This window comes from Eucalyptus grandis, chromosome 1, assembly GCF_016545825.1.
Source record: "Eucalyptus grandis isolate ANBG69807.140 chromosome 1, ASM1654582v1, whole genome shotgun sequence".
Lineage (NCBI taxonomy): Eukaryota > Viridiplantae > Streptophyta > Magnoliopsida > Myrtales > Myrtaceae > Eucalyptus > Eucalyptus grandis.
The window spans coordinates 44,733,313-44,747,630 of NC_052612.1; the positions used below are offsets into that span (position 1 = coordinate 44,733,313).

The 14,318-nt window shown below is 40.1% G+C and overlaps 2 protein-coding genes and 2 long non-coding RNA genes across 5 annotated transcripts; 1 reads left to right on the forward strand and 3 right to left on the reverse strand.

Moving 5' to 3' along the window:
• Window positions 1-2,124: 2,124 nt before the first annotated feature.
• LOC104445061 lies at window positions 2,125-5,939 on the forward strand. 2 transcript variants are annotated; one of them, XR_725788.3, is made up of 4 exons: window positions 2,125-2,350; window positions 4,987-5,302; window positions 5,415-5,470; window positions 5,578-5,939. It is a non-coding gene; the product is annotated as an uncharacterized LOC104445061 (long non-coding RNA). The 2 variants fall into 2 exon arrangements; XR_725790.3 differs by having other exon boundaries at window positions 4,987-5,287.
• A 944-nt stretch (window positions 5,940-6,883) lies between these two features.
• LOC104445070 lies at window positions 6,884-9,174 on the reverse strand. The gene is made up of 3 exons (XM_010058879.3): window positions 8,877-9,174; window positions 8,126-8,626; window positions 6,884-7,565 (listed from the first exon to the last, which is right to left on the reverse strand). Exons 1-3 carry the CDS (start codon window positions 8,965-8,967, stop codon window positions 7,045-7,047), a joined length of 1,113 nt encoding a protein of 370 aa, XP_010057181.2. The 5' UTR covers window positions 8,968-9,174; the 3' UTR covers window positions 6,884-7,044.
• A 663-nt stretch (window positions 9,175-9,837) lies between these two features.
• LOC120290167 lies at window positions 9,838-10,788 on the reverse strand. Its single transcript, XR_005548023.1, has 2 exons — window positions 10,220-10,788; window positions 9,838-10,124 (listed from the first exon to the last, which is right to left on the reverse strand). It is a non-coding gene; the product is annotated as an uncharacterized LOC120290167 (long non-coding RNA).
• Window positions 10,789-10,815: 27 nt separating this feature from the next.
• Window positions 10,816-12,768, reverse strand: LOC104414634 (disease resistance protein RGA2). The gene is made up of 3 exons (XM_039299553.1): window positions 12,497-12,768; window positions 11,010-12,296; window positions 10,816-10,840 (listed from the first exon to the last, which is right to left on the reverse strand). The coding sequence occupies exons 1-3, from the start codon at window positions 12,766-12,768 to the stop codon at window positions 10,816-10,818; spliced, it is 1,584 nt and encodes a 527-aa protein (XP_039155487.1).
• Between the last annotated feature and the right edge of the window lie 1,550 nt (window positions 12,769-14,318).

Below are 14,318 nucleotides of genomic sequence, written 5' to 3' on the forward strand. Positions count from 1 at the left end.
TCGAGATATGATTATGTATTTAAAGTCAATCTTAGCAATGATTTTGTCAAAACCAAGTTGTTTTCTGAAGACCTTATCGATCCTGGGATCACCGATGAGGACCTGAAGAATTCCCTCTCTCTCTCTCTAGGAAATCGACGAAACTCCCTTGCTCCCTCCCCGCCGATCACAAATTGGAAACCTCCGATAGCGAAATTGAGAAGAGAACAGAGCTTCGACACCACGGCTTGCCATCCGATTGACCGGCCCAATTTCCCTGAGTTCCATCGGGCAAAAGAAATGATTTGAAAAATACTTTATCAATGATATTCGGCTAAATATTTACAGACATCGAAAAGAAAATAAAAATTTATTTATATATAAAAATTAAGTTATTTTGCATAATTAAATAATAACAAAAGGTTAAATCAATCAGAATATAACCATCTCTTCTATAAACCTCTCGTGGATTTTAAATTTGAGTTGATCTTCTTCAGTGAAATCCCTCAAATGTCTGCCAATTTTTTTTTTCAAGGATTAATAAAACGGCAATGCTATTTCTACCCCTAACTAAATCCACCTAATTTCCACCAAAAAGATAAAATTGCTTTCTATTATTCAATTGTAATTTAGATTGGTGATCCCAAATTTATTTACTTTATTTTTTAGCATTTATATCTCTATGTAGGATTTACTTACCATGATTAATGATTTTATATGCCTAGTTTTTGTTTATTATATATTTTCCATGTATATTGAATGCACTATGTTTCTTTTATTGTTTGATGTTACTTCCATAAGAATTTGTTTTGTCAACAAAAAAAAAAAAATTCCCACAAATCTAGTTTTTTTTTTGGGTAATCTAGAGAACCCTCGCACGGCCGACAGCTAGAGGGTAAACCCTGGCATGACACGTAAGCGGGAGGACCCATCATCTCCGGCGTCACACTTACGTCCCAAGCGACTGTAAGGGGATTTGAACTCCTCCCCTTGCGTTAGGGGGAGAGAACCCAAACCATAACAGCCACCAAGGCGGTGGTTCCCACAAATCTAGTTTCATTCTGCATTTTCAAACAAATTTGTAAATAACCTGTTAAGTAGATGAAATTTAATTAAATTAAAACATTGCATAAAGTAAGTTTTTTTAATATTTTGAGTGAAATATCATTATTTTGGATTGACAGAAATTAATATTATCTATGAAATATTTACAAAAAAAATAAAAATATGTCACCATGCATAATGCTTTTAGTGTACTCCTTGATATTCCTCCAACATCTTACATGTATTAAAGTATCTTGTCAATATAATAAGGAAAACAGCATAAAGTCTTTGAAATTGTAAATAAAGAAACTTGATATATATTTTAGATTAATGAAATTAATAGAAGTTTCATAGAGAAAGTAAGCTTTCAAGAAAAGAGGGAAAAAATAGTTAAATTGCTATAAAAGAGACTTTCGATTTTATAATATATCAAAGACGTCTTCTTTTTTCTACCCACCAATAATTAGCTATGATGGTTCGGGACTTGCACCAATAATTAGCTATGATGGTTCGGGACTTGCTCTTCATCGTTGAGGTTGCAAGTTCAAATCTCTAGGATTTACTCTTCATCGCTGAGGTTGTAAGTTTGAATCTTCAGTCACTAGCGTCTTAATTGGAGGGTCATAATGGTGAGGTTATGTGCTAGTCGGTGCTGTCTAAGAACGGAGAGCTCGTGGTGGAGTCCTTGGTTATATAAAAAAAAAAGATATATTTTTTTTCTTTCTTATACACGAAGCGTGTAAAATATTATAGGAATATCTGAGAATGAACATTTCTTTAATATGCTAAAAAAAGTCATGGTAACTATCCTAAATATAAAAAGGAAAAAATTGAAAAAAGGAGGAGTGAGATCATCATTTTGGATTGCAATTGAAAGATTGGTTGCACTTTTGTCTTTTTAATACAAATGGAAGTAGATATAGTTATTTAGAGATGGAAGTGGGGCCGCCCTAATAAATAAAAAAAGAACTTTTTTCCCGATATAATCTGCCCCCAAATAAATCAACAACCAACCACCGCGGGGAAAAAGGAAAAAAGAAAAAATAAGGCTTTGTTTATACCTCTGTGGGCCAATATTTAATTGGAGACAAACTGCCAAGTGCCATCTCCATTTCTCTCTCCTCCAGCCCAAGCCCCTCTGCTCATTCCTCGTCAGTGTGCCCTAAACGCTTCCCCTCTCTCTCTCTCTCTCACTAACCTCTCTCTCCTCCTCCTTCTCTCGCTCAAGCAAGGCCCCTCGCGATCGCTCCCTCTCCTCCTTCCTCCCGCCTGTCCGCCTTCATGCGATCGGCGCCCGATTCCGACAGCCTCCCCCGCGCTTCCCAAGGTATAATCGGCTCGGCTCGGCGCGCGCCGCGGCGGCGCCTTCGATTTCCTTGGCGCTTTTTTTTTTTTTTTCCCGCCGCGGGATTTGGTCGCGATTGTGTAGAGAACACCGCTCGTTTTGCCCGATTGCGGGTGCTTCGCGGTTCCTATTCGGTCGTTGTCGTTCCAATGCGTTTCGGTTTTCCCTCCGTTTTAGTGGTGCTTCGCGGTTCCTCTCCCGTCTTCCCCGTGGCTCTCGCCGTGATGAGTGTGATCCTTTCTTTTACCTGCATTTCGAGCTTCTAGCTTTCGCGGAACACGGCGAATGTCGTCGAGCTGTTTCGGTCGGTTTCCTGAAGTTCTTAGGCGCGGCTTGGGTTTTGGAAGTTTGACCCATTTTGATCTGCTTGTGGCTGGGATGCAGTGTTTGTAAATTCGATGCTCCCTTTGGCTGTTATGAAGGTGTTATCTATCGGTTGCTACTTGCTGCATGCTAAAAGCCCGATGCTCGTGTTGCCTTTGGGAAAAGATGGGGTCACCTGTATACCCATGGGTAGAATTGTGGCCTAAGACTGAATTAAGCTGTCTTTCTCGTAGGGGAACGTGCACTATGGAAATGCAAGGAGTAGTCTACATTCTTTTGACTCTATAGCTGAGGTGTTTGCATGCGTTTGATTGTCTTTGAATAGCCTTTTAACCTGAAGCACTGGAGACATATTAAGCTGTGTATTTAACACTCTGGAGAGCTGGAGTTTTATCTCTAGGAGTTAGCAGACAAAAACCAGTTTTAAATTGTATCTGTATATAGCGAGTGCAGACTACACATTCAAGAGAATGAGATATAATTGGTTCGAAGGTCTTGTAGAAACCATGTGTGATCGATTGGGAAATGCCTCTGCTAGTTTATGTATTGTTTTTAAGCCTACCGATACTGAGGTGAGGCTCGCTAAACGCTAATTACCAAAGGCAGATTTTGCTCTATGTAATTAATGATGCTTTACTTTCAACCAAAGGATTTGGGGAAGAGGGAGTTTTGTTGCGGTGATTAATTGGCAGATGCATTCTTCTTCATTTTTTGTTCAAGTGCTTCCCTGATGTCGAGTCTATTACTGATTTGTTTCTCCCGGCTTTTCTCGTCTTCTAGAATAAGGTTTTACTTTCAAAAATAGGAAAAGGGAATCTTCCATTATTTACCAAAATCAGCAGTTATGTTTGACATGGTATCCCGAAAGTTGGTAGCAGGTTTTAAATATACATTTGTGCAAAAGTTGCGTCTCTATGTAACTTATGGAAGGCCACACGCTCATTATTGAGCTGCTGTCCAGATTGTTGATATCCAACAGAAAATGTTCTATATCTTCTAGAGGTTTTTTAATGTCTACTCTCATCTCTTTGACATTCAACACTAGACATTTCAACCATCTTTTTTGTTGTAGCATAAGTTTACTGGCAGTTTTGCGGTTGTAGTAATCTGTTTGCCCTTGAAAGCAAAGGATCCTACTTTTTTGAAACTTTCAACTATCTTGGTTGAAGTTATTAACAATATGGCCTACTATCGGGACTATACATTACTCTTAAACATGCATTTTTTTTTTTTTTTGTTGGGGGGTGGGGGTGGAGGGTGGGGGAGGTTCTCATTATGTATTAGATTAACTTTTAAAGAAATATGTAGGATTACCAATTCAAAAGATGAAAAAATGTGATGGGAAGGATTACTTCATTGGTTTTTAAGTTTTCTCAAAGGCTTGGGTCAATTTGGTGTCAATATGGTGTTATCAAATTCGCAGGAGTATATACAAGCTGGTCTCGCTGCAGATGCCCTTCTCCTAATCTCTATGGCTTTTGTATCATCATTGAATAGACTGAGATGAAAAGAGTTTGCTTAGGGACTTTAATTTATTTGGAGATGTATGGTATTCTGGCACCGAGTGCAGCGGCTATTTCACTGATAATAATAACTTATGTTGGAGTTAGTTGAGCAGACAGAATTTAATGTCAATATATATCATTGGGCTTGCTTTCTTCTTCTGGTGGCTCTCCCTAGAGAAAGGGAGTTTCTTGGTATTGTGTTTTGTGAAATAAGTTATGAATTTCTTGGTTTTGCTGTCATCAGGAATGAGGAAGTTTGATATGTTTCATGTTTGGAATGGAATTACTCAGTGACACGAGATGAAGAATGGGAATTTAGCAGATTATGCAAGTGAATATAAGTGAGGTAGTGATTTAAGTGCGATGTTTAGTCTAGGAAATCGGTATGTGTTTTGCTTTTTGTTCAGATCCAATTTAAAAGAGATCTAGAAGTCTCCTTATTTAGATATCATCAAAGAGTTATGTCACTTGAGTGCTCTTGGTAGTAATATGACAATTTTAGAGGCTTTAAAGATTGTTGGCATGTTGATTTTCTGGCTTAATGGTGGCTTTCCAGCTAAATTCTTAACTAGGCTTGATATATTTTTAGATGCTTGATTGATTGTAATTTCAAATCCTTTGTCAATTCTTAAACTGTAGTAAGCTTGGCATGAAAATATTACATGGGGGAGATTATTCTTCTGTCATCCAATATTGGATAGCTTTCACCTATGTTCCCCCAATTTTTTCTTGAGTGTACAAACTAAAAGTGATGTACGTGTTCTTGTTTTTTGTGAGAACCATTAACAGCATGGTCCTAAAGCGGCGTGCTCGTGTGATCACTTATGGTGGTGGTGTAAATCCAAAACATTTAAGAGTATCTAGATGCTCTTCTTCTTATGGGGTGGACCTGGAGGGTCGATTGGATGCAATTGAACGCAGGCTAGATCAGATTGAAGATGAACTTCAAGCAACTCGGCAAGAAAATGCTGCTCTTAGGCGTCGAATGGATGAGTTTGAAGCGACATATCAGGAAATGATCCGATTTGTGCAACATTCCCGTCGCACTCAGGATGGTAGCTCATCATTGCCTCCAGAAGGAGCACCTCAGGTTAATAACCACAGGGTATAGTGTGCTTGTATGGTTATTGAATATGGACAGTCTTTTCGAATTATGGTTATGGTGTGTGATTACAAAGAAGAGAGGTGGCTTTATTATGAATCTTGGCATTTTGTAGGGCTCCAAGTCATAAAACTTTTGAGGAGCAGTACTCTGACGCTGTGGACCATTCAGGTGGTAACGATTCTTGTATTGCATAGAATCCAGTTTTATTATTCTCGTTTTTCCAATAAAAAAATGGAACTGTTTTTCCATAACTTGTTTATCTTTAATTGTTGCAGTTATGTGTGGAACTGTGAGGCAAAATGAGAATCTGGGGAATGAAGGTGCTTAGGGGATTTCAGTCTTTCAGCTGCAACTTAGGGGAAGTAGATATTAGATAGTATTCTCCTTTCGCATCTTGGTGTTTATAAGTGTACCTAACATCTTTAGTATGGTTTGCTTCATTGCAAAGTGTGAAGGAGAAGATATTTATAACCTTTAAAAAAGAAAGAAGAAATCAAATGAATACCATGGTGTTTGTTTATAAGTCTCATATTTACACAATGGTATAGGGAGACTTGTTTGGAACAAGCTGGGCATTGAACTGAATGGCTACAATATTGAATGGATTTATGGAAATTAAGGTCTTGTAGGAGCGTAATTGAAGAATTGCATTGCCTGGACAATGGGTAGTTTTCTTGATCTGTCATCGACGGTACTTGAGATGCAACTTTTTGATGGCCTAAATTGTTTCTGTATCACTGGTACGAATTTTGTGGATCTCGTTAGCAAACACTTTCTGGTTGCAGGGTACTTGATGCACTGGTAGGGTGTTGAACATATTCTAGATCTGTTGAAAATGTGCAGATAACTAGTGCATGTGCGAAAGAGTTATCGATACTTAGACCTAGGTACTCTTAGGAAATAGGGAGGGGTGTCAGTATAATTCTGGGGGTCGTGTTTTGAACATGGCTTGTTAAAAAACTCGACCTTCTCCACAGATTCTATAAGCTAGAACATTAAATTAGTGTATGGGAATAGCTCCTTTGAGGTATAATTTAATTTATGTAGCTATCTTAATCTGATTGGTTACAAAAACCAAATAATTGTAAGAAAAAGACTCAACAAAATCACGAAATTGAAAAGAAATTACTTGCATTGCCTTATTATAGTGTTATGCTTGTTCATTTTGATTTTCACTTACATATAGTTGCTAGGACAGAAATTATCTAAGGTATATGAATTAATTTGGGCAACAAAGGTTAGATCGTTAATTAGATTGGCACGATTCATGGGCAACCAAAGGTTCAAGCAATTCCGCATTTGCTTATTCAGACTCTTTCGCTTTGAATCTTCTTTTGGTATAGGAATTGCCACCTTTAAAATCAAAAAATTGAGATCTCAGTTTTCTTATGCAAAATCAATATGGCAAATTTAATAATGTATCTTTAGTCTCTCTGTCATGCTTTATGTAGACTTTAGTCATTGTGATGTCAATCCCTTACTAATCTTGAAAGTTGGAAGTAGGAGAGTTTGTTCAAATTGATTTCGAGTCTCGGGATTTCTTGTATGAATAATAATGCTTCATTAAAAAAGAAGAAGAAATATTCAAATAGTCGAAGGTGCATCTTGTTTTGTTTATGTATAGACTGTATCTCGCTTGAAACATAACATGGAAACATGCCACATTCCTCTAAATACCAATATAGCAAATGATGAACTCACGATCGCTTTTGCCGCGCCCTATTACCTCTCTCAGAAACAATCTACTTGACAGGGACAACCTTAACATCATCCAAGACAGGGCCGCACATGTGCCCGTAATCATGCAGCTTTGTGTGATAGTAAGCACTGAAAAATGTGATCCTTGTGCGGGCTGATGTCGCCTGGAACTTGAGGTTCGCTGTCTTCGACCCGCCCTTCGAGGTGGACTCATACGGGACTTTGAGAGTGTCCTTGGCTGCGAAGGCCTCGACCATCATCGACCCATGGCACCCGTTCTTGGCATCCCCGACGGTGAAAGTGAGGTTGTAGAACTTGTTGGGGACTGTCCGGATTATCTGCGCCATCGCGCTCTCTCTCCCCGCAACCAGCTCAACTGCAGCTAGCCCGGAAGGCACGAAGAAGTGTTTCCTGTCGACGTACTTGACCGGCTTCATGGATTCAATGATCCACCCGGGCAACGGCGAGATCAAATCCTTTTGCTTGGCAGGGAGGAGGACCCCTGTCGAGAAGTTCTTGAACACGTGCGGGCCAATCTCAAAGCCTCCATTTTTGATGAGATTACCTGAAGGGATGAACAAGAGGGCGCAAAAAAGAAAAAAATTCGGTGAGTGATTCTTCCGGTTTATAAAACTAATGATTCGAAGCTCAAGCTAGATGCTTTTCTAACCTAAGGTCACCCAAGAAAAAAAAAAACCTTGGTTAAAAAAGATAGGCTCGTGTATGGGCTAGGCCCAACCTAATCCGCCCATTTGAGCAGGTCATCACCACGACATTGAGGAGCACAAGGCACATTCAATGGTCAGATTGGCTAAGTCGCAGCGCAATAGACGGTACACAAGCCGCAAATGCAAAACAAAAGACCATGTTTCCAAACACAATTACTGATGTGAGATCTAGTCTAGCCAGAACTGTTCTCTCTAATGAACTCCTAAGCAAGCCAAAGGACAGTAGTACTCTAGAATATGGTAAGCTGGTCAAGCATACTGACTGCAATTTCATGAGGAAGGAAGCTGCTCCTTCTATATTATAGGAGTATCAGCCGTCTGATTAGGTCCCCCCGTCAGATCGTTTCTCTGTATCTTTATTATGCATATAGAGAAATCGAAAGGACAGAAAACGTACCTGGAGTGTACTTGAGCGGAAGCATCTCCTTGATGGCCACAGCATCCAAGAGGGGCCCACAGGTGGGGTCCTCCTGGATCCCAGGATTGTGGAAGGTCACCTTCACAGATTTGGAAGCAGCCTGGAAGGCCCAAGCATAGGTGTCTCCACCATCGCTGCTGTACAGGGTCTGTATCCCCAAGTCTGCAGACTGGCCAGGGCCAACGGAGATCCTCAACACTTCGTCCTGTGCACAAGTCCTGGTGGCGCCGAACGTGAGGGCGTACTCTGACCCCGGCTTGACACTGACATACTGAGACACGGATGCCTCGTTGCCCAGCCGCACCGCGTGGACCCCGCGCGGGACCGGAAGGAAGAAGCCGCCAGGTTGCGGCCCCCCTGAGACGAACTCGACCAGACCATCGATCTCCCACTTGGGCAGGGAGTGCTTCCCTACGATCACTGTCTTCTTGAGGTCGCTCGGCTTGGGGGCTTCCTCAAAGTCCCCATTTGGAAGGAGTCCTGAAATGTATTGCGAGTAACAAGCAGAAAAACAAAGGGTCTTCGTCAACGAGCGGATCAAAATTAGCACTTTTTCAAATACTAAGCTTAGAGACCAAACTATCACGAATCTGCTCACTGCTCACTCTACTGTGTTAGCAAGAGAAAAAGGGTCCTCTTGTTTACGAACGGTTGTTCTTGCTCATAGTATGAAATGACTAGAATGCTTTAGCAAAAGGGCAAGAAAAGAAAAAGCAAGAGAAGGGCTCACCATCCAGCGGGAGAGTAACAGCTCCGGAGACAGAGAGAATATTGAACAGAGAAAGAGAGAATGCAAGGGAAAGAGAGAGAAGAGGACTCATTGTATGTGCTTGTGCAAGAGACAGTAGCTACTCCAACCGTATTCTTATAGACACGATACGACCTCAAAGAAACATTTTTTTTTTCTTTTAAATACTCAATCCAAGAAGATCAAGTTTGGTAGAGAAAAAAGAACAAGCAAAAGGCAATGTGATTTTCCGACCAAAAGAAACGGAATCCCATGTGGTGAACGGGAGCACCGAATGAGGCGTGAAATGTGTCGGTCTGTCTTGGTGATTTTCCAAAGGGGACTTTTTAACTTCATCACGGTTTTCCACACCCACAAATGGGTCTTTGAACAGAGCGGTGGTGCGTGGGACTCCACATGACTTTTAATGAATTTTCCGTGATTTCTGCTGCCTAAATTCATTTTAAATTTCGTGAGACGAAAAGTTGTCGGATCTCGAGAAGTTTCGCTGGGTGTGATGAGCGGAGATCGGATTCAGATGGACCGTGGTTAGCGGCAAGTGCTGTGCACATGCCGACAATCAATGCAAGCTTAGCTTACCGAGAATCCGGACGATTAAGTACTTAACGCGTACCAGTTTCGTACAGGCTTTGACTTGAATCAAGCGGGCACGTGATGCTGCTGTCAACTCGTAATTTCTGCGCTTACACAAGGAAATTTTATCAAGCACATGGTTCAGGTTGGCATCCTCGAATGATGAATAACAGTTCGACTGAAAAGTACAACACTTGCGCATAACTAACGATCGAATATTATAGAGCTTTTATGCAGAACAGTAGCGTAAAATGAAATTGCAAAGGCAAAGCGACTGCTTTTGCTTTGCAGATAGCACTCCATACTTTTTCAAAGAGTTGGATTTACATAGTTTATGAGAGAAATTGACCGAAAGTCACCAGATAAGTAATAATTTGAATTGGAAGCATCATCCAATTTTATCTCACCAAGATCTTCTGAAGACAATAAAGCTGACACGGGCATACGGATGCATATACATTATCTTTGGAGCACACCACGCAAAACAGAAAAGAGGAACAATAAGAAGAAAACATTGAAATTGATTAAACGAACATTATTTTCTTGATCTTGAGTATGGGACTTCAGCGCTGCTGGGAAGGCAGGATCTTCCATGAGCAAAAATCGAAACTTTTTCTTCAGAAACTCAAAGGAGTTTCCGATTGGCAATGTAATTCGCTGCAAGTAAATGAGGACGATATAAGTAACATCATTCCAAAACATCAGATATTTTTTCATAAACGTGTCAGAAAAAAGGGGGAGTTTGCTTATACCGATTAATCAATTCATTTCATCTTCCTTCCGTCAATGTAAATCTCCGGGATGTGAGCAATCTTGCTCCAATCTTCACCGCTTCTAGCAGCAATTCTACTGCTTATTTCCCCGCAATCATCTATCCACAGCTCTCTCAATGTGGCAATGTGGCGAATTCCATCTGGTAAAGAGGACAATTTAGGACAGTCTTCAATCTTCAGTTTTCTCAGAGAAAAACAATTTTGCAGCCACTCAGGCAATGTGCCCAAGTTGGGACAATGCACAACATCAATTTTCTGCAGTGTTCTTGTAGAACCTTCGAGCCACCTGGGAAAAGAAACTATCTTTGGTAATCCCACAAACATCACGGATCGAAGCCTCGACATGGAGCGTGGTTCATCACCTTCGCCTTCTGGCAGCTTCAAATTCTCGCAATTGCAAATCCAGAGATTCTCCAATGCCTTCAAATTCTTGATGCATTGTGGTAAGGATGCCAACTTCGGACAACCTCCAATGAACAACTTACGGAGCAACATGAGTGATTCCATGTCATTAAACAAGACCTCCAAATTCTTGCAGTCTCCAATGATTAGGCACCGCAAAGAGGTCAAGCATCCTATTCCCTTCTCTGGGAATCGTTGCTGTTTTGTGGTTATATCCAAAAAGCGGAGGTTGATCATACTCTTAATGTGTACAGGCAATTCCTCCAGTTCTTCGCACCCGGCAAGTCCTAAGCTCTGCAGATTGTGGAGCTCACAGATTGAATTGGGGAGTTTCTTGATACTACGGTTGCCGCATAAATGAAGATACCTCAATTGCTTTAGACCACTGATTGAACTAGGCAGTTGGTCAAAGCTAGAGTCATGTAGATATAGCACTCTCAATTGCTTGAATCTCGAAATGCACATCTCTAGAAAGGACTCCCCAGTGGAACCCTCCTTTTTTATTGGAAACATGATGGTGCGAACCCTGCTGAGTTTGCTCAAGTAGCTAGGTAGTTCATCTTCTGGCAGAAGAGATGGATCCGAAAATGATATATGCTGAGTGGTCGGGGAAACATCCTGCGTGCGCATGTTCATGTTCACGTTGGATGATTCGGTTTGTGCCACCGAAATCGCAAGTTGGTGTATGAGGTCGTGCATTTTGAAGGTCAAGAACAAATAGTCTTCCACGACATCGTCGAAGAAGGATCTCGACCACAGCTCCTCCCAATACTGCTGTCCAATCTCTTCCAGCTCCTGAGTATTTCCACTGGATTGAATAAGCCCGTTTGCGATCCATAGTTGGATCAGTTCCAGGTTGTTGAACTTGTAATTCTTCGGGAATATGGAGCAATAAGCGAAACATTGTTTCAAGTGAAAAGGCATTAGATCGTAACTTATTCTCAATGAAGGTAAAATACCAGTTTGTAATTGCAATATCTCACTGTCTCGTATACATTCCCAGTTGCTCAGTTTGGTTTTTGAATACAGAAGGCTCCCTAGTGTCTTCACCGCCATAGGATTCCCTGCGCACTTGCTCACGATTTCCTTGCCAATTGCCATAAGGTCTGGGTGATTCTTCTCTTGCCCTTGATCAAAGGCGCACTTCATGAACAAAGTCAAAGAATCCTCTTGTGAAAGGTTGGCCAAATTATGTGGGGGAACAGTGCCCATGGTTGAGACAATCGATTTATTCCACGAAGTCACAATGACTTTACTCCCTTCGGAGACACCTTCTAACAAATCTCTCAGTCCTTCCCAATTTTCCCGACTAACTTCCCACACATCGTCCATTACCAACAAACACCTTTTGTTCTCCACAATGCTTCTTAGGTGATTTTGCAGCTTTTCAAGGCTCCAACTATCACATTTTGCTTCATGACTAAGAGACTCAATGATGTCTCTTATTATCTTCTTAACTTCAAAATCTACTGACATGGATAACCAAACTTTGAGATCAAAATATTTGCTTATCCTATCATCCATGTAAACCCATTTAGCAAGAGTCGTCTTTCCAATACCTCCCATTCCAACAATTGAGATGACACCTACCTTACCAACTCCATCATCATCCGTTCTCATCAATAGCTCTATTATCCTCTGCTTATCTTTGTTTCTTCCAATCACATTCGAAATAGTCACAAAAGAATGAGTTTCTTTCCATTGAACTATACTCTTGTCACAAACATTACTCGACAAGTGGAGCTCATTTTTCTCTTCGTTGATCTCAAGAAGTCTCTTCCTCAATTCTTTCATTTTGTTTGCCATCTCAAATTGGAAAATGAAGTTGGATAGCCATGAGAACCAGTAGTGTACCTTCCTTTTCGGCCTCGCCCGCCTCCACAAGGCCTTGCTTCGAATTCATCTAGCACGTCCTCGGCATCATAGCAAAAGTCTTTAACCTTTGACAGCCAAATCCTCACAGCTTGATTTGTTGTTTGCTTCTGCTCAGCATCAGCGAGCGTCTTCTTGATCATCTCTAGCAAGTTCTTGAGCTTGTCTTGGTCACCCTTGACGCCCAATAACTTTTGAATTTCTTCTAAAGCCGCTGAAACTAGTCTCCCCACAAGATAGACAACCTCAGTCATGGTTGTCATTTGTGTTGTTAGTTTTCGAGGAGGTTTAGCATAACCGTTGTGCAGGAACTCATCTAGTTATCAGGAGAAGGATACAAAAAGAAGCATGATTTTGCCAGGAGATAGGAATATACATGGTGCAATGGAGTGTGTACGAAGTAATTCCAAAGTTTTGCATAGTTCACTCGATTCTTGGTGGATATCCGCAAGCAATTCGATGCTGCTCCATTTACATTTAGAATACCCTCGTCGGATGAAAGATGAAGCGAAAGTAGCCTGAATACTGCTACTTTCTCCTTAATCATTACTGCATTCCTTTCTTTGTTTTCTAATTCTTACAAGATAAATATTAGCACAGAAAAGAATAAGCTCCTTTTCATTGCTTGATCCCTGCATTATAGATGCCCACGTACTTCTACAAGAATGAGAATGATTGGCTTAGAAGAATGTGCTCTTTTCCCTTCACAATTTTTGAAAATTGGATAAAGACTTTCTGACCATCATAAAATAACGGATTTTTTTTTTTTTTTTATAAAATGATTCTAGGTGTTTATGTTTATATAGCTGCTGTTTGATACATGTAAGAGTCGTATCGCATTTGCTACAACGGAAAAATGGAAGTAAAAGGTAGAGGGTTGGCGATCTGGGGGAGGACTGCAACCCTTACTTGCACTCAATGAGGCCTAGTGACTCTAGTAATCCTTTGCTGGCCATCCCCCTCCATTGTTGGCCCTTTCCAGTGATGGTGGGGTGGTGGCGGTCAGCCCTTGCCATTTTCCTTTTTTTTTTTTTTTAAATATAATTTAAATAGCATTTAGATTAAAAATCATACTTAGACCAAAACGAAATTATTTTAACCTTATTTTTCATGTTTTAGCCATGTCATTATCACATAGGAAAGAGAGAATTATAAAAAAAAGTCACGTCAGGATTTCTCCTTAGTAGAATTGAATTGAGTTAACAAAATAATTTGATTGCACCTATTTGATAAGTTTTATAACTTAATTGTATTTTTTGTTAGTTTTAAGACTCAATTGCATTTTCATGATAAATTTTGGAAATTTCGGTACTTGTATCCTGTATTCTTTTTAACACAACACATCCTCTAAGAAACGTTATTTTATACTCAGTCCAAGAGATCAAGTGTCCAAGAAACACAGAATGCAGTGAGACTTTCAGATAAAAAGAAGCATAATCCCATGTGTGGGAACGGGAGCACCAAATTACGCGTGAAGTGGGTCGGTCTGTCTTGTGAATTTTCAAAGGGTGCCTTGATTTTCCACGCACGCAAATTTATCAAAAGAAAATATTCTTATCATCAATAACAATTTATACTTAATTATTTTCATAGGTGATAAAAAATATTTTTCATTCATTAATATTTGCAAGTAAAATAAGTAATTATTTTTTGAAAAGTACATTTTATATCTAGATTTTTTCATAAAATAAACCCAACCAAATTTCATTTTAAATTTCTCGAAATGAAAAGTTATCAAAGTCTCAAGAAACTTCTTTGAGTTTGAGAAGTGCTTTAACATGTACCCATTTCGTACAAGCTTTGA